At 40.9% G+C, this 22,320-nt stretch overlaps 1 protein-coding gene across 1 annotated transcript in view; it reads right to left on the bottom strand.

The window, feature by feature from the left end:
• The window catches only part of CLSTN2 (calsyntenin 2), an 810,104-nt gene that overhangs the window by 459,077 nt on the left and 328,707 nt on the right, over positions 1-22,320 (bottom strand). The window contains exon 2 of the mRNA XM_075937529.1: positions 11,990-12,112. Coding sequence (XP_075793644.1) covers positions 11,990-12,112 — 123 coding nt within the window. The remainder of the gene's footprint in view (positions 1-11,989; positions 12,113-22,320) is intronic.

The raw sequence follows: 22,320 nt of genomic DNA, 5'->3' as shown, positions 1-22,320 counted from the left end.
GGTAAATGACTCCTAATTCTTTTAGGTTCATATCCCCATCTCCTGTCAATATTGGTTGTACAAATGCATGATTGTTACAGGATTCTTCTGTTTTAATTACTATAATACTCCATTGCTGATTCCTAGCATTCCATTTACCTTTGTTGAAGAAATTTAGATTTTTGAGCAAATTCGGTAACTTCCATATGGCAAGGACTTCCCATTTTCAACATAATGCAGAATCCTGAGCCACAAATGAGGCATCATAGCAATTCCTAAGTGTGTTGCCAACAGAAATGTATGGCTATTGTCCATGTCTGGGTCAATTCCCATCTTATTGTCCCATGGCTTCCGAAAAACTCTCAAAGTTTACCCAGAGAATCTATGTTGACAAGACCACCATTTCCATAGGTCACAGGAGAAAACACATTGTAAATTAGACTCCCAAATCCTGTTTCTGTCTTAGTTTGTGGCTTACTACTTGCAAGCACTATTCTAGATTAGTTTCCCATTAAAAAAACATTTTTTAAAAAAACACTAAATGAAATAGAACCATTTCAGCTACAGTTCTGTCACATAGTAACACTGTTTTTAAAACTGTAAAAGAATAATATAGATGCAGTAGATACCTGAAACAATATTTTACAAGACTTATTTTTAAGGTAATTCTTGTACAACTCACCGAGTATTTTAACTAATTATGCACACAGCAGAGCCTCACACATTAATTTACTGATTTCTTTTTTCTTAGATACTGAAAGCGCATGCACATTATAATCCTATTCGTTGCACTGAATTATATAAGCAATTTTAGTAGAATTTTCTATATGGGCATGATTATTACAGATTAAATTAAAGGGACACACTGTCACACAGTTTAGACCCAACATTTGGGTTCTGCTAAAACAAGTTTTTATGAAACATAATATTAAAACATGATATGGTACGTTATATTTTAAATGTAAAAGGTTTTTGGGGGTCATGTTTAATTCCATCATTTTTTGCAAATCTAAAACTGAAGCATTAGGTTAGTGCACAACAACCAGAAAGTGACTAACTTGGATGTAAAAAAATACATATTAGTACTTTCAAATCATCTGCGCTATTACCAACAACATCAAGCCATTTGTGTCTTCATAAATACAATTTCTAACATGCTATTTTTCCTTTGAGTGAAAGTTAATGGACAAGGCTGATTGTATAACATCCAAAAAGTTCCTTTATATGGCAGACTAGAGCCTTTAAATCAATCATCAGCCTACTAATGTCCTTTTTTCTTCAAATAATATGGCATTTTTAGCTAAAATAAACGGTATTCAACCATTGTCATTGCTTAGTGTTACCTTTTAGATACAAGAAGCATAGCGCACTTAATTTCACAGCACAGGACCTAAACTCGTTCATGACCACTCAAGTCCTACACTAGACACAGTCCACTGGGCAACAACGTAAATGTTTATGAGAACAATCTGAGTGGTTGAGCCTTTCAAACTTAAAGCAAAGTCATTTAAAAACCTATTTTTGACTACTGCCATAGCAACTAAAAGATAGTTATACTCAGCAGGAAAGGAGAGACTTGTCTGAGTTTCATGAACTAGCCAACAGAGGTCACTATAAGAGAAATATTGCTGGATTGCTTTCTAGCTCAAGCCTAAGCATCTCCTGTCATGCCTAACCTCTTAGTGCATAGAAAACAGCAGCCTTAAGGTCATTTCTAATCCTGTATTTTCTGTAGCTGATTGCATTACTGCCAAATCTTCAGGGCACTTCTTTTCTCTGTGGGCTATATTCTCTGTCCAGAACATCGTTTGGGGTTTTTAAGGGCTATACTAAACCAATTATGCTGAATGAAAAAATTGTAAAATAAAAGCTATTCAAGTGATTTTTTACAAACACCTTCAAGACTTCATGACTTAATTTGAAGTTCAAACTTTTGGTCATGCTTTACTATAAAGGTAAAATATTTTAAAACTAATATATTCTGAGCACCATAAACCTGAGTGAATTCTTTCTGCTTTACTGCCAGAGAAAGGTAAAAAGAGATTATTCAGAGTCTCTATTTGAAGAATAATATTCTGTTACATAAAAAAAAGGTCCTGTTGCTAGTGAGCTCTGTTTGCCATTTGAGAAAAAAACGGTTACTTACCTTTGTAATTGTTGTGGTTCGAGATGTGTTGCTCATGACCATTCCATGTAGGTGTGCGCGTACCTCATGCACACATCATTAGAAGTTTTTTCCCTTGGCAGTACCCATTGGGCTAATATATACCCCTGCTAGCCCTCTACCCCCTTGGTTCCTTCTTACAGGACTATTCTGAAGAAGGGGAGGAGGGTGTGAATTAGAATGGAATGAGCAACATATCTTGAAGAACAACAGTTATGAAGGTAAGTAACCATTTTTTCTTCTTCGAGAGATTGCTCATGTTCATTCTATGTAGGTGACTCCAAAGCAGAAATCGTAGGTAGCGGGGTTGGAGTTCTAACCTTCCTCAGAGAGGAGGATAGCCCTATCCAGAGCTGCATCCTCCCTAGCCCGGTGAGTCAGTCTGTAATGGATGGCAAAGTTGTGGCCTGACAGAAGTCCAGTATAGGCAGTATAGGCAGTATAGGCCATGAAGGCTGCAGAGGAGGCCTGTTTCCTACTAGAGTGGTCTTTAATGGAAGGGGCTGGCTCCCTGGCCAGACCATAGCACTCCTTGATACAGCACATCATCCATGAGGTGATCTTCTGCTCGGAGATTGGCTGTCCCTTCAGCCATTCCACGATTGCCACAAACACCTGTGAGGACTTACGGAAGGGCTTTGTTCTTTCCAAATAAAAGGCTAAAGCTCTTTTAGCATCCAGGTTGTGTAGAGCCTGATCCTTAGCAGAAGCGTGGGACCTGGGGTAAAAAACTGGGAGGAAAATGTCCTGAGAAACATGGAAATGAGACAACACCTTCAGAAGGAAGGCGGGATGGGGTCATAATCTAACCTTATCCTTGAAGAAAACTGTATAAGGGGGGGTCCAAGGTGAGAGCCCTCACTTTGGACATGTGTCTGGCCAATGTGATAGCCACCAAGACACCTTCCAGGAAAGGTGCAGCAGCAAACATGTCACCAGAAGTGCACAGGGAGGACCTGTGAGCTTGGACAAGACCAGGCTGAGGTCCCATGGAGGGACAGGCTGATAGACATGCAGATAAAGCCTGCCCAGCTCCTTTGAAAACCTGTGTACCATGGGGTCCACAAAAAGTGTCTTGCCCCATGAGAGCAGGTAGAAAGTGAAGAAAGCCACTAGGTCAGTGGCATGCCCCCCCAAACTCCTCCCCCACAGACCCTCCCATGAAAAAAAATTGCTGCTCCTGATGGAACTGGGACAGAACCTGGAACTGCTCAGATCAGCCGCTTTCACAGCCGGGCTGCTGTGAGCTGCATGCATGCTCATGGCCCGCACCGTTCTGATCAAGGCCCCCAGCGCACTGCATCATATCCTTCATGTGCAAGCCGGGTCTCACACAGTATCCCAGCCTGTATGTGCAAGCAGCTGGCTGCTGAGTGCAGGTAGCGGCAACGGCGAGGGCTCCGGGTGTAGCAGCGGCACCAGCGGTGGCTCTGGGACCTGGGCATAAGGTTAGTGGGGGTGGGGAAATGGGCTAGAGCAGGGGGAGATGCCTGACTCCGGAGAAGGGGAGGGAAGGGGAAAGGAGGGGGATTGAGTGTGGGGGAGGTGCACATGGCGTCCCGGATGCACAGGCCAACCCCAGACCAGAGTGGCATTGGGGCCTCTGGGGCAGCCCCAGACTGTGTCAACAGTGGTGGCAGGCCCAAACCACATGGACCCTAGTAGGGGGGCCTCCCTCCGGACCTCCTTCCAGGGCATCCAGAACAGCATGGCTGTGGCCATTGTTGCAAGGAGGCACGAAGCCAGGTAAGGGCTCCCTTCATGCCCAGACCTCGCACACCTCTATCTTCTCACTTCCCCCCCAAGATCCAGCATCCCCAGCTTGCTCTGACACCCCCCCTTGTTCCTGCACCCTACTTTCTGGCCAGACACCCCACCCTGCTCCTTAATCCATGTTATTCCGCACCCTCTCTCCTGGCCATGGACTGCACCATGGTCCTGCTCCCTCCATCTGGCCAGACACCCTATTCCCAGCCTGCTCCTGAACCCTTCCTCCCTCCCAGATCCTGCACCCTATACCTACTCTACTTGCTGGCAGCCCTGTCTCATACACTATACCCCTCATTTTTGCAGCTACGCCAGAACCTAAGGAGGTCCATAAAATCCATTCACTCTGGAACCCCAGAAAAATAAATCTGGTCTACGGGAATCCTTGAACCTCATTCCCCCAATTCCCTTCATCTCGTGAGGAGGGGGCACCAGAGGAGTGAGGTGTCTCAGTTGGGGCCACAGTGGCAGTTTTCAGAGGAGTTTTTTTTCTTTTTACTTGTGTGGTTCCCAATTGATTTTTCTGTGGGTCAGTGACCCCCGACCAAAAAAGGGTTCCCCACCCTGCCATAAATATAGAAAACACTGACACCTTTTGTTTTGCATTAGGAAAGCAGGATAATGGACTTGCTGAAAGTAGGGCAGTGCAGTGGGATCCAGAGTGGCATAGGGTATGTCTACACTACCCCGCTAGTTCGAACTAGCGGGGTAATGTAGGCATACCGCACTTGCAAATGAAGCCTCGTGGAACGAGGTGTACCGATAGTTCGGAATAGGAAGCCCCTAATAGGAAGCCGCGCTGCACGGGGTTCGAACCAGCGAGGTTTTAAAAATGGCGGCTCCCCGCTTATGCAAATGAAGCCCGGGAAATTCAAATCCCGGGCTTCATTTGCAAGTGCAGTATGCCTACATTACCCCGCTAGTTCGAACTAGGAGGGTAGTGTAGACATACCCTTAGGGGATAGGGTATTCACCTGGGGAGTAAAGGAGGGTGGGCTCAAGTCCCCCCACCCATCCTGGGAGTAACCAGATAGGTAACAGACCCCCAAGGGATGGAGCTGGCTCCCACATTATGAAGGTAGGGTAAGGGCCCCACTGAAGATAGGGAGGTAGAGTGGGATCTCCAGTGAACTCAGGGATTCACCTGGGGACCTGGCTTCTGCACTAGGAAAGCAGGATGAAGGACCCTATGAAGGTGGAGTGGGTTCTGGAGTGGCCTAGGGGATTCAGCATTTGCCTGAGGAGCACAGGATTGGGGGCTTGAGTCCACCCCACCCACCCTGGGAGCAGCCAGACAGCTGCCTCTGGGATGGAGCAGCAGAGTCATAGCAGCCTTACTCTTGCCCTGGCACTTCACCACAGCTGGCGTGTACAGCAGTGGCTTCATGTGCTGCCCCTCATCTACAGACCCTGACCCCACAGCTTCTAGTGGCCACAGTCCCTCATCTACAGACCCTGACCCCACAGCTTCTAGTGGCCACAGTCCCTCATCTACAGACCCTGACCCCACAGCTTCTAGTGGCCACAGTTCTCCATTATTGATAATGGGAGCTGCTGGAGTGATGTCTGCAGGCAAGACTTTCTCAGGGGCCAACCACTTCCAGGAGCACAATTACCACAGGGATAATGACTTCAGACATGACAGGTTCAGGTTCAGCATTTTAGAACTCACTACTCAAAGAATGAAATTTAAGCATAGGAGAGAAATGAAAGTTTTGAAATGCACAGAAAAGTCAAAAACCCAAAACAACCCACTTTGCAAACACTAAAAGTAGTAACAATTCCCCATATATGTGTTTGGTCAGGAGATGAGAGGGAAGGACAGTGTGTTTGTGAGAATGACAGAGACACACACAATGTGTGAGTTCCCTCCATCCCATTCTCTTTGTGTGGAGATAGGGTATAGAAGTGGGAGGATGGGGAACACCCTGACATCAGTGCCCCCTCTTCTTCCTTCCCTACTCTGCACAGCAAGCAGGAGGCTCCCAATGGGCAACTCTGAGGCAGAGGGCAGGAGCAGCATGACAGTGGATGGAGGGGCAACTAAAGTGCCAGCCCTTGATAGCTTCCTGGCCAAACCAGTCAGGATCACCTGTCAGAGCTCCAAGATGTACCAGTAGATCCCAATCTACTGGTTGGTGACCAAAGTTAAAACGCTTAATCTGTTTCATAAGTTAAATAATACCATTCTCCCTAGCTGCAGCTGGTTCAGAAAATAAGGTCACTGTACCCAGCTGCTCTTGCCTCCCCTCCCTCCTCATTCTGTGAATAAGTTAAATCTCAATATGCCACTTCTGAAAGGTTGCTGACTGCTGCACTAAAAGGTAAGATCTGCATCTTAATTTATTTATTGATGAAACTACTGTAAGTAGGACTTTAAAAAGTATCACCAGCACTCGGACCCATACACGGAGGTGAATAAGTCATATCTTCGCACTGCACCTCTGAAAGGTTGCTGACCCTTGCCCTAGCGCATTCCCTGGGAGCTGTGAGAGCCCTTTGAGCTGCTTCTATTTAAAGGGTTCATGCTTGCTGGGCAGTTGCATTGCCTGGCAGGCACCTGGCAGATGCAAGCCCTTTAAACAGAAGCCAATCACTTGAAAACGGACCACTGCCACTGGGAACACTACACTTTTTTGAAGATAGTTTTGGAGTATCCAACAGAAAAATGGGTTTTTATGTTCGATATCTGGCTCAAGAGGACTGAAGATAGCTGAGTTGGTAAGGGAACACTTGGGAATAACAATTCTCCTATTAACTGTGAAAATGTTAATGACTGGCAAAAATCATTGAGGATGAAAGCGTAGGTGGATTATCTAACTGCCACATATTTTTATTTCACTGTCTAGCTTTTCTTAGTAGTGGTCCAGGTAACATGGTAAAATCAGTCAGAAACATGTCATTATAATCTTTTTTTTAATGTAAAATTGTAAACAAAGAAAAAATAACCAAGTGGGAGGATAAGGGAGACAATATCCTATGGCAGTTCAAGCCCTCATATAGATACAAAGATGGTGTGACAACATTACCACAATGCATGGTGTGGAGGGAAAGAAATCACACCAGGTGGTAACCAAAGATCCACAACATGACTGGTTACTGCAGAAGTTAATTTTCAAGAGCTTGAATGTGTCTCAGACACACACAGTTGTTCTAGAGGCTTGCAGGCATAGGTATGTTAAGAGTTTGCTCTAGCTATCTAGCTATTCATATATAGAGACAGGTCCTTACAGGCCACCATTTAAATGTCAACACTTCTCAGCAGACAGCTATAGTAGTAAACTGTGGTATTTCATACACTAACGTGTGGTTACTGTAGTATTTCATACACCAGCCAAAAGCCATGCCCACCCTACCCCATCCCGCCCACACAAACACACACACACACACTAGGGGCTGTGCCACAGCCTGACACTGCACTTGCACTGAAAACTTCTGTCTCAGCTGAGCGTGACATAATTACATCCACTAACCATGACTGGACTCACTTTAGCCTCCAAAGCTGCTCTCACCGAGGCCATAACATGAGATCATAAAAGTTGCTCTAACATACACTGATAGTGTTGGTTTCCCAAAGGAGCACTCTTTACTGAAAACCGACAGAGCAAATCTGTGCTCACCCCATCTTACCATGTCTCCCCACTGTTGGGGGGCATCAGAACTAAGGGATTGGCATAGGAGCTGGCTTCACAAACCGGATGTAAACTCAGAGCTCCTCCCTCCCAACTCCCGAAAAATCTCAGGTGGGGAATGCAAAGATTCAAGAAAAGAGTGAGAATAGGGTCTATTTATACACAGGGACAAAACTGAAAATTGTAGAAATCGAAAGTGGGAAAATTCCAAAGTTAAAAGGACTTTGCTTCCTAAACCATTTTGATGGGATAAGTATGAAACTCTCTTAGGAAACTGCATATACTTAAAAGCAAAAAAGTGAATAGTGAGGGATACCATAACACTTACTAACAGGCAGCTAAGCTATTGTCTCTTAGATACATTTACTAGTTTGTTAAAACAAAATGTTTGAGAGAGGAGGTGGTTTGATTTGTAAGTATAAAAGTAACTAGAGATGTATGCCGTAATTCTGAAAAGCAAAAAAGATGTACTAGTAACTAAGATCCATACATGTACATTATATATACACATATATTAATATATAAATACATAGCTGCACACAATCTTTTCAAAGAATAAATGCTTAGCTCTTACAAGCTATTTGAATACAATCTTTCTCATAGTTCATTCTAGTAAGTATAACAGCTATGGCCCCAGCTATGGCACTGCTTCAAGTATACCTAAGAGCAACAGAGAGCCAATATTCTGAATATAGATGCTTCCTTGAACCTAACTATATTACCTAAGAATTTTTGAAGAAAAGACTCCAGAAAAACAACAAACTCTACAACTGAACTGTAGCAATAAAGATACAGGAATGGAATATAGGATCTCAAAAAGAGAAAACAGAAGGTATATTTACAAATGGGAAATTCCATACCTAACATCTTTTTAAAAAGCTATACACATAATTTAACTGGACTTTGGAAAATCTTTTGATAAACCCACATAAATACAATAAATCTATAAAGGTAATTGGGAGAAATGAGATCAGCTATTTAGGTGGATACAAGGACTGATTTGTGAATGGCAACAGTTTGCTGGTAAATGAGCAGTGGACTGCCACAAGGATCAATAATAGGATAGATTTGACTCATTTATTTATATCATTGGAAGAATTAGAAATATATTGCACTCAAATCATGGCATACCACTAAATCAATAAAAAAGGAGGAAGGTGATGCAACTGAAAATAAATATGAGGCATGGCAATTGTAGGTAAGTAACTTCTGCAAAGAACTGTTGAAAAAGGCAGGTGCAAAAACAATTATACAAAATAAGAATTTAGTATTAACATGTGTACATTTCAAAATATTGGCTAGAAGAGAACAGAGATAATTGTGGATAATACTCTACAAACTTTGGTACAATGATCAGTAGTGTTTCATTACAGTCTACTTTCAATTTGCAACTTTTAAAACGCACTAGATTTTTGTACAAAATGCAAATTATAAAATAAAATTCAAGATCACACAATGTCACATTCCCCATTCATCTTTCTCTCATCACAGTCACAGACCATTACACACAGAACCAGTGAAACTGAATTCAAAAAATACATAAAATTACTTATTTGGTTTCGATTTTCGCTTGTTGTTTTGTTAATACTTTGGCATTGATGACAAAGTGAGTGCTAAGCAACCAATCTTAGTCAATCTTCTAGGGAATTAAGGATTTTATTCTTTTAAAATAAAATAAAATTTAAGTGTACAGCTCAATAATGAATGTAGAGATTTGGATAAACTAGAAAGTATACCTGTCACAAGGCTATTTGAATTAGTGCCAAATATTATAAATATTAACTGGGCATGAACTTTAAAGTGAAACCAGCAAGGTAATGCCCCAAAACCTGCATATTGTTTTGCTCATGTTCACCTCAAATCAAATATACTTTATGCAAGAGATAAAAAATGAAACAAGACATAAATTAAATTAATTAATACATTAAATATTTCTAAACCAGGATTCATGAGAAATTATCAAAACAAATAAATCTGTCTATGTGATGGAGAAAGATTTTAAATCCAATCTTTGAGAAAACTACCATAAAGGACAAGGGAAAAATATTACAACCTCCCTTTAAAAACCACATGAAACATAAGCATTAAGGAATTAAACTAAATATCAGTCAGTAAGGAGTTAATAATAAATGGGAACAGTAACTAATATTTCTACTTTGTTTCAAAGAGGAATTAGCAAGTGAAAAAACATAAAGCTGGGTGAAATGCCAAGAGAAAAAATCAGAACCAACTTAAGGAGTATCTTGGGTTCTTTCCATTCTAAAACATCTTTTATCCCTAAACAACTGTACAAGTAGATCATGAAAGATATGTTTTATCAATGAATGCAACTGCATATTGGAGTGTACTGTCACTTTTAATATATGCCTGGAAGAATTAATTGCATTCACCTGTGAAAAGATATCTAATTTTGCATAGGAAGGTACAGCCAAGCAAAATGAGTGATGCTCAAATACACCACACAGAAGTAACTGTTAATCATCTAGTCTACGTCTACAATGGCATGATTTTCCAAAAATGCTTTTAACGGAAAAGTTTTCCGTTAAAAGCATTTTCGGAAAAGCACATCTAGATTGGCAGGATGCTTTTCCGCAAAAACACTTTTTGCAGAAAAGCGTCTGTGGCCAATCTAGACGCGCTTTTCCGCAAAAAAGCCCCGATCGCCATTTTCGCGATCGGAGCTTTTTTGTGGAAAACAGAACTGTGCTGTCTACACTGGCCCTTCTGCGCAAAAGTCTTTTGGAAAAAGACTTTTGCCCAAACGGGAGCAGCATAGTATTTCCAGAAAAGCACTGACGATCTTACATGAGATCGTCAGTGCTTTTCCGGAAATTCAAGTGGCCAGTGTAGACAACTGGCAAGTTTTTCTGCAAAAGCAGATGATTTTGCGGACAAACTTGCCAGTCTAGACACAGCCCTAGAGTATATTTTTCTGGATATTAAGGGGTCATTGATAAATACTTAAAAATATGAGATGCCTGTTTAGAACAAAACATTCTTGTGATAAAAAAATTGGTACTTCAATCATAGGCAATTAGTCCTAAAAGCATCTTTATGAGACCAATTGCCTGAGTCTTATTATAGTATCTCCCTCTCAAGGAGAGGCAGCCTCAAAGAGAACATGTAAAGAACCTAGCCAGTTTCCTAATTCTGCAAAGCGATCCATGTTAGTATAAGAGTCCATCCACACAAATCACTTTGCAAGCACTGGTTCTCAATCAGTGGCCCAAGGATCGTATGTTGGCAGTCTGTGGAGGTCTGGCTGGACAGGTGGTACTGGTTCTAATATGATGTATCAACTGAAAATGATAACAGCTGAGATGGATTACATTTTTATACTTCTGTTCCTGTCATTGCCAACTGCTATTTGGCTGTATAAGGGGACAAGAGGTAATATGTGCAATTGTGGATGAGAGGGGTGCTAGTCCATAATACACTCCTTCCATTAAAATGGGGTTCACACTATGAAAGTATTTGAGAATTCTCATTTTGCAGAAGCAGAGCAGAAAGTGACATAATAGAACAATCTCGGGGGAGGGGGAGATAGTTTATTATGACTACGTCTGTCATATCAGAGATCAAGGATTCAGAGTTACTGTATAAGTAAAGATGGACCGGTTACTTCAGGATAAAGCTTGCTCAAGTGCACCGAGGCTGAAACACTGGAAAAGAGCTCGATCTCATATTTAGTGCATGCATTTTCAATGAGCACATCATTTCATGGCCTCTATACCATCATTATTTCTTATTATTCTTCCATCTTTTCTGCAAGTTTTTTATTGTTTAAATGCAACCACCACTTTAGCTCTTTTACACTTCAAAGAGCTTATCTGTTATTTTTCTGCTCAAGTAGCTCATAATGTGGCAGACTAAGTGTACAGGGAAAAAGACTTTATATGGGAAAACCCTCAATATCACAGACATCTATCATAAAGCAATCTTATCAGAAATCTCCATTACATTTCCTCTCTTGGTGCTGACTTTTATGAAATACTAGCATCAGTGCATATTATGCAAGTATCTCCGAAGACTACTTACATAGTTTCTTTACAGCTAGCTTTTAACTACCCACTAGTAAAATAGCTTAGGTTATAGAGGATTAGTTTAGGCAAACAGAATGACAATTAATATTGTGTTTCCTTGCATATTCTCCATGTTTTCATTTTTTTAAAATAAATGTAGCCAGCATAAGCTTGCTATAGTGCACCATGTATAATCAATCTCTCCTGCCTCCACAACAAATCAGACATAATAATTCTGGAACATATTGCATTTTAAGGTCTATGGGGCCAATATCCAAATATGATACACCAACAATAGAAACTTTAATGGTTCTAGTATCACTTCTTAGATGATACTAGTTGCACACAAATTGCTTACAGCTGTTCTCTAGTAGGTTATCGTTAATTCAGTAAACACAAATTACATTGTTAGTGTATTTTCCTACCTGCAAAGGGTACAGGAGCATCCTTATCCAAAGCAACAAGAGGAGGATCCAAAATAACAGTATCGTTGTTTTCAGTAACGACTCCATGATAGGAAGTTTCTATCCATGGCTTGTGTTTGTTCACTATAAAACAAAATAAATGCCATATTTATTTTATGCAATTTTATGCCATCAACCTACTCATTTTTCCAAAAGGAAACAGTACTGTAATACGTCACACATTATAATATTATTACTGTTAATTTAGATGAATTGGCTAATCAAATAGTCAATGCAATTTGCATCAACTAGTTGATTAGTTGATAAAGCTGCCTCTGCCTTTGAAGTGTAGCAACAGACCCAGGGTTGTTGCTACACTTCAAAGGTGAAAGCACTGTGGGGAGCACAGGGCCAGCGGGGGACTCAAGGGGTGTGTCTAAACTACATGGCACCTTTGATGGAGCCACGTAGATTAGGCTGATTGGCAGAGGGAAATGAAGCCATGATTTAAATAATTGCGGCTTCATTTAAATTTAAATGGTTGCTGCGCTCTGCCGACCAGCTGATGATCCCTGGTGAAATGAGGTTTACCTGCGCTGGTCGACAAAGGCTTCCTTGTCGACAGTGGCGCGTCCAGACTGCCCCGATCTGCCGACAAACAGCTGATCATCAGCTGGTCGGCAGAGCATGGCAGCCATTTAAATTTAAATGAAGCCGCGATTATTTAAATCACGGCTTCATTTCCCTCTACCGATCAGCCTAATCTACATGGCTCCATCGACGGAGCCATGTAGCTTAGACACACCGAAGCAGTCCTCCATTGGCCCTGTGCTCCCTACAGTGTTTCAAAGTGGTCGCTGCATGGAGCCTGGGGTCAGTGAAGAATCCCGAGCTGATCCCAGGCTACACATGGTGCTGCCACTTTGAAATGCCTTGTGCAGCCCAGGCCAGTTCCATGTGATGCTGCCACTTTGAAATGGAGCATACAGCCCAGGAAACCTGGGAGTTCCCAGCTGAGCCTGGGCTCCACGCAGCACTGCCACTTAAAAGCACCCTCTTCTTTCCCTTCTGCCCCCTGTTGCTGAGTCTTTCTGATAGAGGCAGCAAGGGGACGGGAGCAACTAATCGACTAGTGTGTTGGCTATCTGATAAGTATTTGGATATCTGATAAGCATAGTCGTTCACATCCCTAAAGGTGTGTACTGAAGCCATAATATCTTTGTTAAAGTGTCTCTGAATTTCCATAAAATAAATCTCTTTCAGCTCCTGTAGCCATAATCTCTGGCACATATTCTTGATGGGAGTATTTAACAAACTGCCCCAGAATCAGTTGCATTACTGAGGTGATTGGTAATCTATGGCATTGTACTTTTCCTCTTGTATCTGCCAGTATTGACAATGGTCAATGGATGACTTTGGTCTTTTTGCCCACCTCTCCCAAAACAAAGTGTTTTGTACTTCATATAACTTCTCTAACATCCTGACTTCCATCAGGAACAATTAGTACAACTTAACCCAAGAGCCGGTATTGAGTAGGTGGAGAGAGAGAGGAGAAGCCAAGAGACAAAATAAAAACAGTACAGTACTTCAAAATTATCTCAAGGCAGTTTAAAAGGGTACAGCTTTTAAAAAGAGCTCTAAGAGCTTCCGATAATATGCCTTTTATTATTCTAGCTACTAGCTTTTTCTCTTTTTTAGGCAAAGATGTCTCATCATCTTTGCCTAGAAAAGTGAATATATACTCCAATACACCTTCATAATACGTGGCATTTAAAGAATGTCATTTTTCTAAATTTGTGATCAGTGAATAGATTTATTCTCCAGTATGGAAAAATCAGTTTCAGGATACCGGAATAATATTAGCCCAAAAGTAATGTACACATTTCAGACACCTCTGGGAGTGTGTCATTCATATATAACATTTTCAGATAAATAGGTGTTTGGGGGGAGGGGAGGAGGTGGAACAATGAACAGATTTTCATTTCAAGCCTTGAGAAATGTATATATTTAATTATAACATTTTCTTCTCTTCCCGTTGCCTTTATCTTCCAAGCACAGATTTCCCCATCTTCATTCCATGCTACGTTTTCTTTTACTTTAATAATATTTGTATATTTTAAACAAAACTCTCTAAAATAAGTCATCCACCTACAATTCCCTCTCAGGGATTACAGCATGTGTTCTAAATCATGATTTATTACATGTACTTTAAACAACAATTCTTTTTATCCTCTAGTTTCCCTGTCTCTCATTTTCTAGACTGGATTCTTCTGACCAATGTTTGATACATAATGTTAGTTTAGATTACAAACAAACGAAGATTTTTTTCCAATATATGTCTGACCCAATTTGCAGATTTACTACAATATATACAGTTCTGCAACAGCAAAAAGCACAGGGCTTTCAAAGTCTTCCTATTTGTGTGATTTTTGTATTATTAAATTAAATTCTATTAAAAAGTCTTACAAGCTGAAACAGCGGAAGAATCCAATATGGTGCAGGAATAATATGTGATCTTAATTAATGCTACTAGTTAATTTCCAAGAAAAACATATGCCTGAAAGAGTCTGCTAGTATTACAAGATAAAAAATCAATCCACCAAATAAAAAATTAGCGTGATATACTATTCAACAGCTAATTTTAGTAAGTGTTCATGTGTTATGAGATTGGGAACCTTTATTTATAAAATAGCTTGAACCAACTTTTCTAGTTCATTCATGTCATATCTGTAATGTGTTTTTGTACTCATTCTGAAATATTTACTGATCAAGTTAATTACAGCATCATGGGGGGAAATGGAAAATAAACAAGCAAGAAACACTTTCAAAAACACAGCTGCCATGTCTTATCTCCCTTTGAGTTAACTTTATAGTGTGTTTTCAAGTTGGAATCTGCAAATTTAAAGCTTAGTGTACATTATAATACTGCATGCACAGTCTATTTTTATGTATCTACTCTAACAAGAAATTAAGTTACATTTTCCTCCAGCCTTGCACTGTGTAGCTAACCCTATTAATCAAGGATATTATAAACTATACAGGAATATGAATGGGTGATTGGTAAAGTAGATAATATCTTGGTGGTATTAAGTATTCTCTTGGTAGAGCCGTACTGAAGAACATTTGAGACACAGTTTTGAGGTTATGTGCCTGTGACTGGTATCTTTGTGAAACACACATGGAAGGTACTTCCTCTAAAATGAAATTATACTCCTAATAAGATTTAGAAAGAGGGTTTTTAACAGAGGCTACCCAAAGCACACATTTGAGGTCACTGACTATCATTTTTCAAATAACTACAATAAGGAGTCAAAACTCCAGCAGTGCATTATTCCAAAGACAGCAGTAAAATTTGAAGAAAAGCCATTTTCTTGTTGTACTCCATCCAGGATTTCAGATGTTTGAGAAGAAGGAAATTCTCTACATAACAAAAGAGCACAAATCACCTACTGGCACCATGGTTATGTACCTATTATCATAGGAAATACTAGAAGGAGCTGTAAAGAATAATGCAAGTCAGGAGGAGCTACAAATAGAGAGCAAACTCCAGAAGATCCCCCTGCCACTCCTGTATCAGAGGCAGAAGTGTGGGGTGCTAGGTAGAGCTGGTCTACAAGGTCCAGTTTAAAAACCAGCTCCCCTCGCAGACTGGATGCTTGTCGCTGAAGCTGCCCCTGTTGGGGTCGGGGTGGAGAGGCTGAGCTTCTGGACCTGGTGCAAGCCAGAACTGAGCCGAGATGCCTGCCTGTCTGGCTCTCAATACACTTTAAATGCAAAGCTGCAGCAGGATAGGTAGTGGAACCAGTGCAAGCCAGGACTGAGCCACGTTGCTGGGAAGCCTGCTACAAATTTTACTGTCGGGAAGGTGGGAAATGTGTGTAACCTATAGCATTAACCTGTAAGCTTTTTGGTTAATCAACTATACTATTACATCCTTACTGTATTTATTAAAATATTTATTTATAGCTGTAGATACTACAATTCATTGTTTAAACCGGAGATAGTCAGATCATAAGGCATTTCAGAACCAGATTATCTTTAGGCTTTGAGTGCAGAATTTGTGTTTGAGACGAAGCAGGTTTGATTTCATTGAAGTTTCTTGAGCTGGTCCCAGGAGATTTGGGCAGAAAGTGACAGAAATCCTGTGGGTTGATCTTGTGGATCCTGTGGATCCAGTTGATCTTCCTACAAGTTGATGGTATGTGAATACTAACATTCTGGCACACATGCAAAACCCATGCTAAAAGCATGCCCCTTCGGTGTCTTTAATCCAATCCAGATCCTACGTTCTACAGGAGAATTCAGAAGTGGAGTTTGAATATAAGCTCTCAGACCAGAAACTCTGGTATTGGCCTATGTCTGGTTATGAATGCATTATCTCGATGTAATATTGTCCAGCTACCAAAAGGAGGACAGAACTTGTTTTAGTCAGGCCATAACTTTATTATTAGATATCTGGGGCTGCTCAGCAGATAAAGTATATAATGATGGTAATCGCATGCTCATTCAATATCTTCGGGGGGGGGGGACTCTTACACGAGCCCCCCATCTTGTTCCATCCAGGTATTGCAGCCAACCCACTGCTGGAACATTACCATCCACTTCCCTTGTAGGAGGATTAAAGTGGGCTATAAAAAGAGGTTGGCTCTCTTACCTACCAATCATAGGAGTCCCCAATCCTCCTACCCCTCTGTTCCTTTCCTTTAATCAACATCTCTTTTTTAGGTTCTTTAACAAGTCATTTATCCAATCACAGGATAGTGTTCCTATGGACATCTGCCCCACTTATATAATGAGTTGTGACATACCGCCTACCTCCCTTCATTCTATGCATTAACAAAGCCCTCCCTGAACCTGCCTTGAAGAAGGTGTAAAAACCCCATCTCTACTTAAGCCACTCTGGTGGGAAGGGAAAAATTCCTTCCTAGCCCCCTGAAAAAGAGGTGGCCAGAGCTATGTCCACAGCAGGGCTTGACCAGTGTTCCCTCTAAGCTGAGCGGCAGCACAGCTTCACATGTGATTAATCAGCACCGCTCAGTCAGAGGTACAGCTTAGAGGGAACAGTGGTCTTAACCAAACCTGGTATGTCAACACTTAAATGGGAGGCAGGGCCACCCTTAGGATGGTTGGGGCCCAATGCAGTACTATTAAACTGGAGCCTCTATTCCCAATGGCAGCCGGGAGAGACAACAATTTTTTAGAGATATGATTTTATATTCTTCAGCATCACATTAATGAAATATTTTAAAACAAATTTTAACTAAGGTTCTGTCAAGTAGCATAGTAAACTGACAGCATATACCTGGGCTTGGCAAATGCCTTTACGTGGCTTCATAAACACGTGAATGGCTCTTTCACAGGTTTGATGTTCTGCTAATAGGTTTGTCAGGCTTTTTTACTTTTAAGAAAAAGGAAGCTGAACCACAGAACAGGGATAGGAAGAGGCAGGTGACTGGATATTAAAAGCCAGTAGTGCCCCAAATTGTCAGGTGCCCTACACAACTGTGTATTCTGCATATAGTTAAGGACCATTCTGAGGGGAGGGAGGAGAGGTGCTGCCTCAGCCTGCTCTGTGTGAAAGAGGACATCATGCCCAGGGCTGATCCTTTTAAAACTTCCTGCCCATGTAAATTCCAGGGAAGCAGTCAGTGTTGGACGTTTTCCCTTTTTGCGGCAGTTTGACTCTTTCACTATTTTCTTCATTCAGGAAGTCAGCCAAATTCCATCCACCACCCCTTATGGTTGCATTGCTGTGATTAGGACTGCGGAGTTGAAATCACAAATTCAAACTAAAAATGTGTTCAAAAGCAGTTTTAATGTAGCTTAATTGCATACCTTTTATACTGTGTGCTATATACTTTCTGACTTACAGCAATATACTGACATACACATTTAAACAGGGAAACACTGGAAATTAATAATAGAGATCTGCAGTCTGAGCTGTTGCCAATAGAATCTTAACATTTGAATTTTCAGCATACTTGAGAATTTAACATTGATATTGTCTGTTTTTAATTAAAGAGAGAAAAGGAGCAAGTGCCTGTGTTTAGAAACATTCATGTTTCCATGGTCTCACTTAGCACTAAAAAGTAATACTGCAGTGAAGAAGATTATTAAACTAGGAATTTGGGGGAGACGGTTGGGAGATGTCCAGGTAATCTCTACGCCAGATTTTAACACTGAGAGGGAGGAAAACAAAGTAAGAAAGGATATAGCTGGGGGTAGGAGAATGAACATGAGGAAGGGTGGGGTGGATATTAGTCTAATAGGTCATATTGGAGGTATAACATCTGTGCCAAATTGGGTAAAGAATGTGAATGAGGCCAAACAGCAAAAATTAAGATGTTTTTACACCAATGCGAGGAGCCTAGGTAACAAAAAGGAGGAACTAGAGCTATTGGTGAAACCAGGAAGTGAAACCAGATATTATAGGAATAACAGAAACATGGTGGAATACTAGGCACGACTGGAGTACAGGTATTGAAGGGTATGTGCTGTTTAGGAAAGACAGAAATAAGGGTAAAGGTGGTGGAGTCGCATTGTATATCAAAGATGAGGTAGATTGTAAAGAAATAAAAAGTGATGGAATGGAGAAGACAGAGTCCGTTTGGGCAAAAATCACATTGGGGAAGAAAACTATCAGATCCTTCCCTGGGATAGTGCTTGGGGTGTGTTATAGACCACCAGGATCCAATTTGGATATGGATAGAGACCTCTTTAATGTTTTTAATGAAGTAAATACTCATGGAAACTGTGTAATCATGAGAGATTTCAACTTTCCAGATATAGACTGGAGAACAAGTGCTAGTAATAGTAATAGGGCTCAGATTTTCCTAGATGTGATGTGATAGCTGATGAATCCCTTCATCAAGTAGTTGCTGAACCAACAAGGGGGGATGCTATTTTAGATTTGGTTTTGGTGAGTAGCGAGGACCTCATAGATGAAATGGTTGTAGGAGACAACCTTGGCTCGAGTAATCATGAGCTAATTCAGTTTAAATTAAATGGAAGGATAAACAAAAATAAATCTGAGACTAGGGTTTTTGATTTCAAAAGGGCTAACTTTAGTAAATTAAGGAAATTCGTTAGGGACGTTGATTGGACTAAAGAAATTATGGATCTTAAAGTGGAGGAGGCCTGGAATTATTTTAAGTTAAAGTTGCAGAAGCTGTCAGAAGCCTGTCTCCCTAGAAAAGGGAAAAAAATTATAGGCAGGTGTGTTAGACCAAGCTGGATGAGCAAGCATCGGAGAGGTGATTAAGAAAAAGCAGAAAGCATATAAGGAGTGGAAAATGGGAGGGATCAGTAAAGAAAGCTACCTTATTGAGGATAGAGCATGTAGAGATAAAGTGAGAAAGGCTAAAAGTCAGGTAGAGTTGGACCTTGCAAAGGGAATTAAAACCAATAGTAAAAGGTTTTATAGCCATATAAATAGGAAAAAAACAAAAAAAAGAAGTAGGACCACTAATTACTAAGGATGGAGTGGAGGTTAAGGATAATCTAGGAATGGCCCAATATTTGAACAAATACTTTGCTTCAGTCTTTAATGAGGCTAATGAAGACCTTAAGGATAATGGTAAGTTAAGAAATGGGACTGAGGATAAGGAGGTAGAAATTACCATATCCGAGGTGAAAGCCAAACTTGAACAGCTTAATGGGAGTAAATCGGGGGGCCCAGATGGTCTTCATCCAAGAATGTTAAAGGAACTGGCACATGAACTTGCAAGTCCATTAGCAAAGTTTTTTAATAAATCTCTAAACTCAGGGGTTGTACCATTTGACTGGAGAATTGCTAATATAGTTCCGATTTTTAAGAAAGGGAAAAAAAGCGACCCGGGTAACTATACGCCTGTTAGTTTGATATCTGTAGTATGTAAGATCCTGGAAAAAATTTTGAAGGAGAAAGTAGTTAGGCTAATGGCAATTGGGACAAATTACAACATGGTTTTACAAAAGGTAGATCGAGCCAAACCAACCTGATTTCCTTTTTTGAGAAAGTAACAGATTTTTTAGATAAAGGAAATGCAGTGGATCTAATCTACCTCGACTTTAGTAAGGCATTTGATACAGTATCACATGGGGAATTATTGGTTAAATTGGAAAAGACAGGGATTAATATGAAAGTTGAGAGGTAGATAAGCAACTGGTTAAAGGGGAGACTACAGCGGGTCATACTGAAAGGTGAACTGTCAGGTTGGAGGAAGGTTACTAGCGAAGTTCCTCAGGATTCAGTTTTGGGCCAATTTTATTTAATCTTTTTATTGCTGATCTTGGCACCAAAAGTGGAAGTGTCCTAATAAAATTTGCAGATGACACAAAGTTGGGAGCTATTGCCAATTCAGAAAAGGATCGGGATATCATACAGGAAGATCTGGATGATCTTGTAAATTGGAGTGATAGCAATAGGATGAAATTTAATAGTGAGAAGTGTAAGGTTATGCATTTAGGGATTAATAACATGAATTTTAGTTATAAGCTGGGGACACATCAGTTGGAAGTAACAGAGGAGGAGAAGGACCTCGGAGTCCTGGTTGATTATAGGATGACTATGAGCCGCCATTGTGACATGGCCGTGAAAAAGGCTAATACGATCTTGGGATGTATTAGGCGAGATATTTCCAGTAGGGATAAAGAGGTGTTAGTGCCATTATACAAGGCATTGGTGAGATCCCATTTGGAATACTGGGTGCAGTTCTGGTCTCCCATGTTTAAGAAGGATGAATTCAAACTGGAACAGGTACAAAGAAGGGCCACTAGGATGATCCGAGGAATGGAAAACCTGTCTTATGAAAGGAGAATCAAGGAGCTTGGCTTGTTTACTTTATCCAAAAGAAGGCTGAGGGGGGACATGATTGCACTTTCATAGAATCGTAGAATCATAGAATAATAGGACTGGAAGGGACCTCGAGAGGTCATCGAGTCCAGCCCCCCGCCCTCAAGGCAGGATCAAGCTCCGTCTACACCATCCCTGACAGATGTCTATCTAACCTGTTCTTAAATATCTCCAGAGAGGGAGATTCCACCACCTCCCTTGGCAATTTATTCCAATATTTGACCACCCTGACAGTTAGGAATTTTTTTCCTAATGTCCAATCTAAACCTCCCCTGCTGCACTTTAAGCCCATTACTCCTTGTCCTGTCCTCAGAAACCAAGAGGAACAAATTTTCGCCTTCCTCCTTGTGACACCCTTTTAGATATTTGAAAACCGCTATCATGTCCCCCCTTAATCTTCTTTTTTCCAAACTAAACAAGCCCAGTTCATGAAGCCTGGCTTCATAGGTCATGTTCTCTAAACCTTTAATCATTCTTGTCGCTCTTCTCTGTACCCTTTCCAATTTCTTCACATCTTTCTTGAAATGTGGCGCCCAGAACTGGACACAGTACTCCAGCTGAGGCCTAACTAGTGCAGAGTAGAGCGGCAGAATGACTTCACGAGTTTTGCTTACAACACACCTGTTGATACAACCTAGAATCATATTTGCTTTTTTTGCAACAGCATAACACTGTTGACTCATATTCAACTTGTGGTCCACTATGACCCCTAGATACCTTTCCGCCATGCTCCTTCCTAGACAGTCGCTTCCCATCTTGCATGTATGGAACTGATTGTTCCTTCCTAAGTGGAGCACTTTGCATTTCTCTTTATTAAACCTCATCCTGCTTACCTCTGACCATTTCTCTAACTTGCTAAGGTCATTTTGAATTATGTCCCTATCCTCCAAAGAAGTTGCAACCCCACCCAGTTTGGTATCATCTGCAAACTTAATAAGCGTACTCTCTATCCCAATATCTACATCATTGATGAAGATATTGAACAGTACGGGTCCCAAAACAGACCCTTGAGGAACTCCACTTGTTATCCCTTTCCAGCAGGATTTAGAACCGTTAACAACAACTCTCTGACTACGGTTATCCAGCCAATTATGCACCCACCTTATCGTGGCCCTATCTAAGTTATATTTGCCTAGTTTATCAATAAGAATATCATGCGAGACCATATCAAATGCCTTACTAAAGTCTAGGTATATGACATCCACCGCTTCTCCCTTATCCACAAGGCTCGTTATCTTATCAAAGAAAGCTATCAGATTAGTTTGGCATTACTTGTTCTTCACAAACCCATGCTGGCTATTCCCTATCACTTTATTACCTTCCAAGTGTTTGCATATGATTTCCTTAATTACCTGCTCCATTATCTTCCCTGGGACAGACGTTAAACTGACCGGTCTGTAGTTTCCTGGGTTGTTCTTATTCCCCTTTTTATAGATGGGCACAATATTTGCCCTTTTCCAGTCTTCTGGAATCTCCCGTCTGCCATGATTTTTCAAAGATCATAGCTAAAGGCTCAGAT

The sequence above is a fragment of the Pelodiscus sinensis genome, chromosome 10 (genome assembly GCF_049634645.1).
Source record: "Pelodiscus sinensis isolate JC-2024 chromosome 10, ASM4963464v1, whole genome shotgun sequence".
Classification (NCBI taxonomy): domain Eukaryota; kingdom Metazoa; phylum Chordata; order Testudines; family Trionychidae; genus Pelodiscus; species Pelodiscus sinensis.
This window is presented reverse-complemented; position numbering and strand designations above follow the sequence as displayed.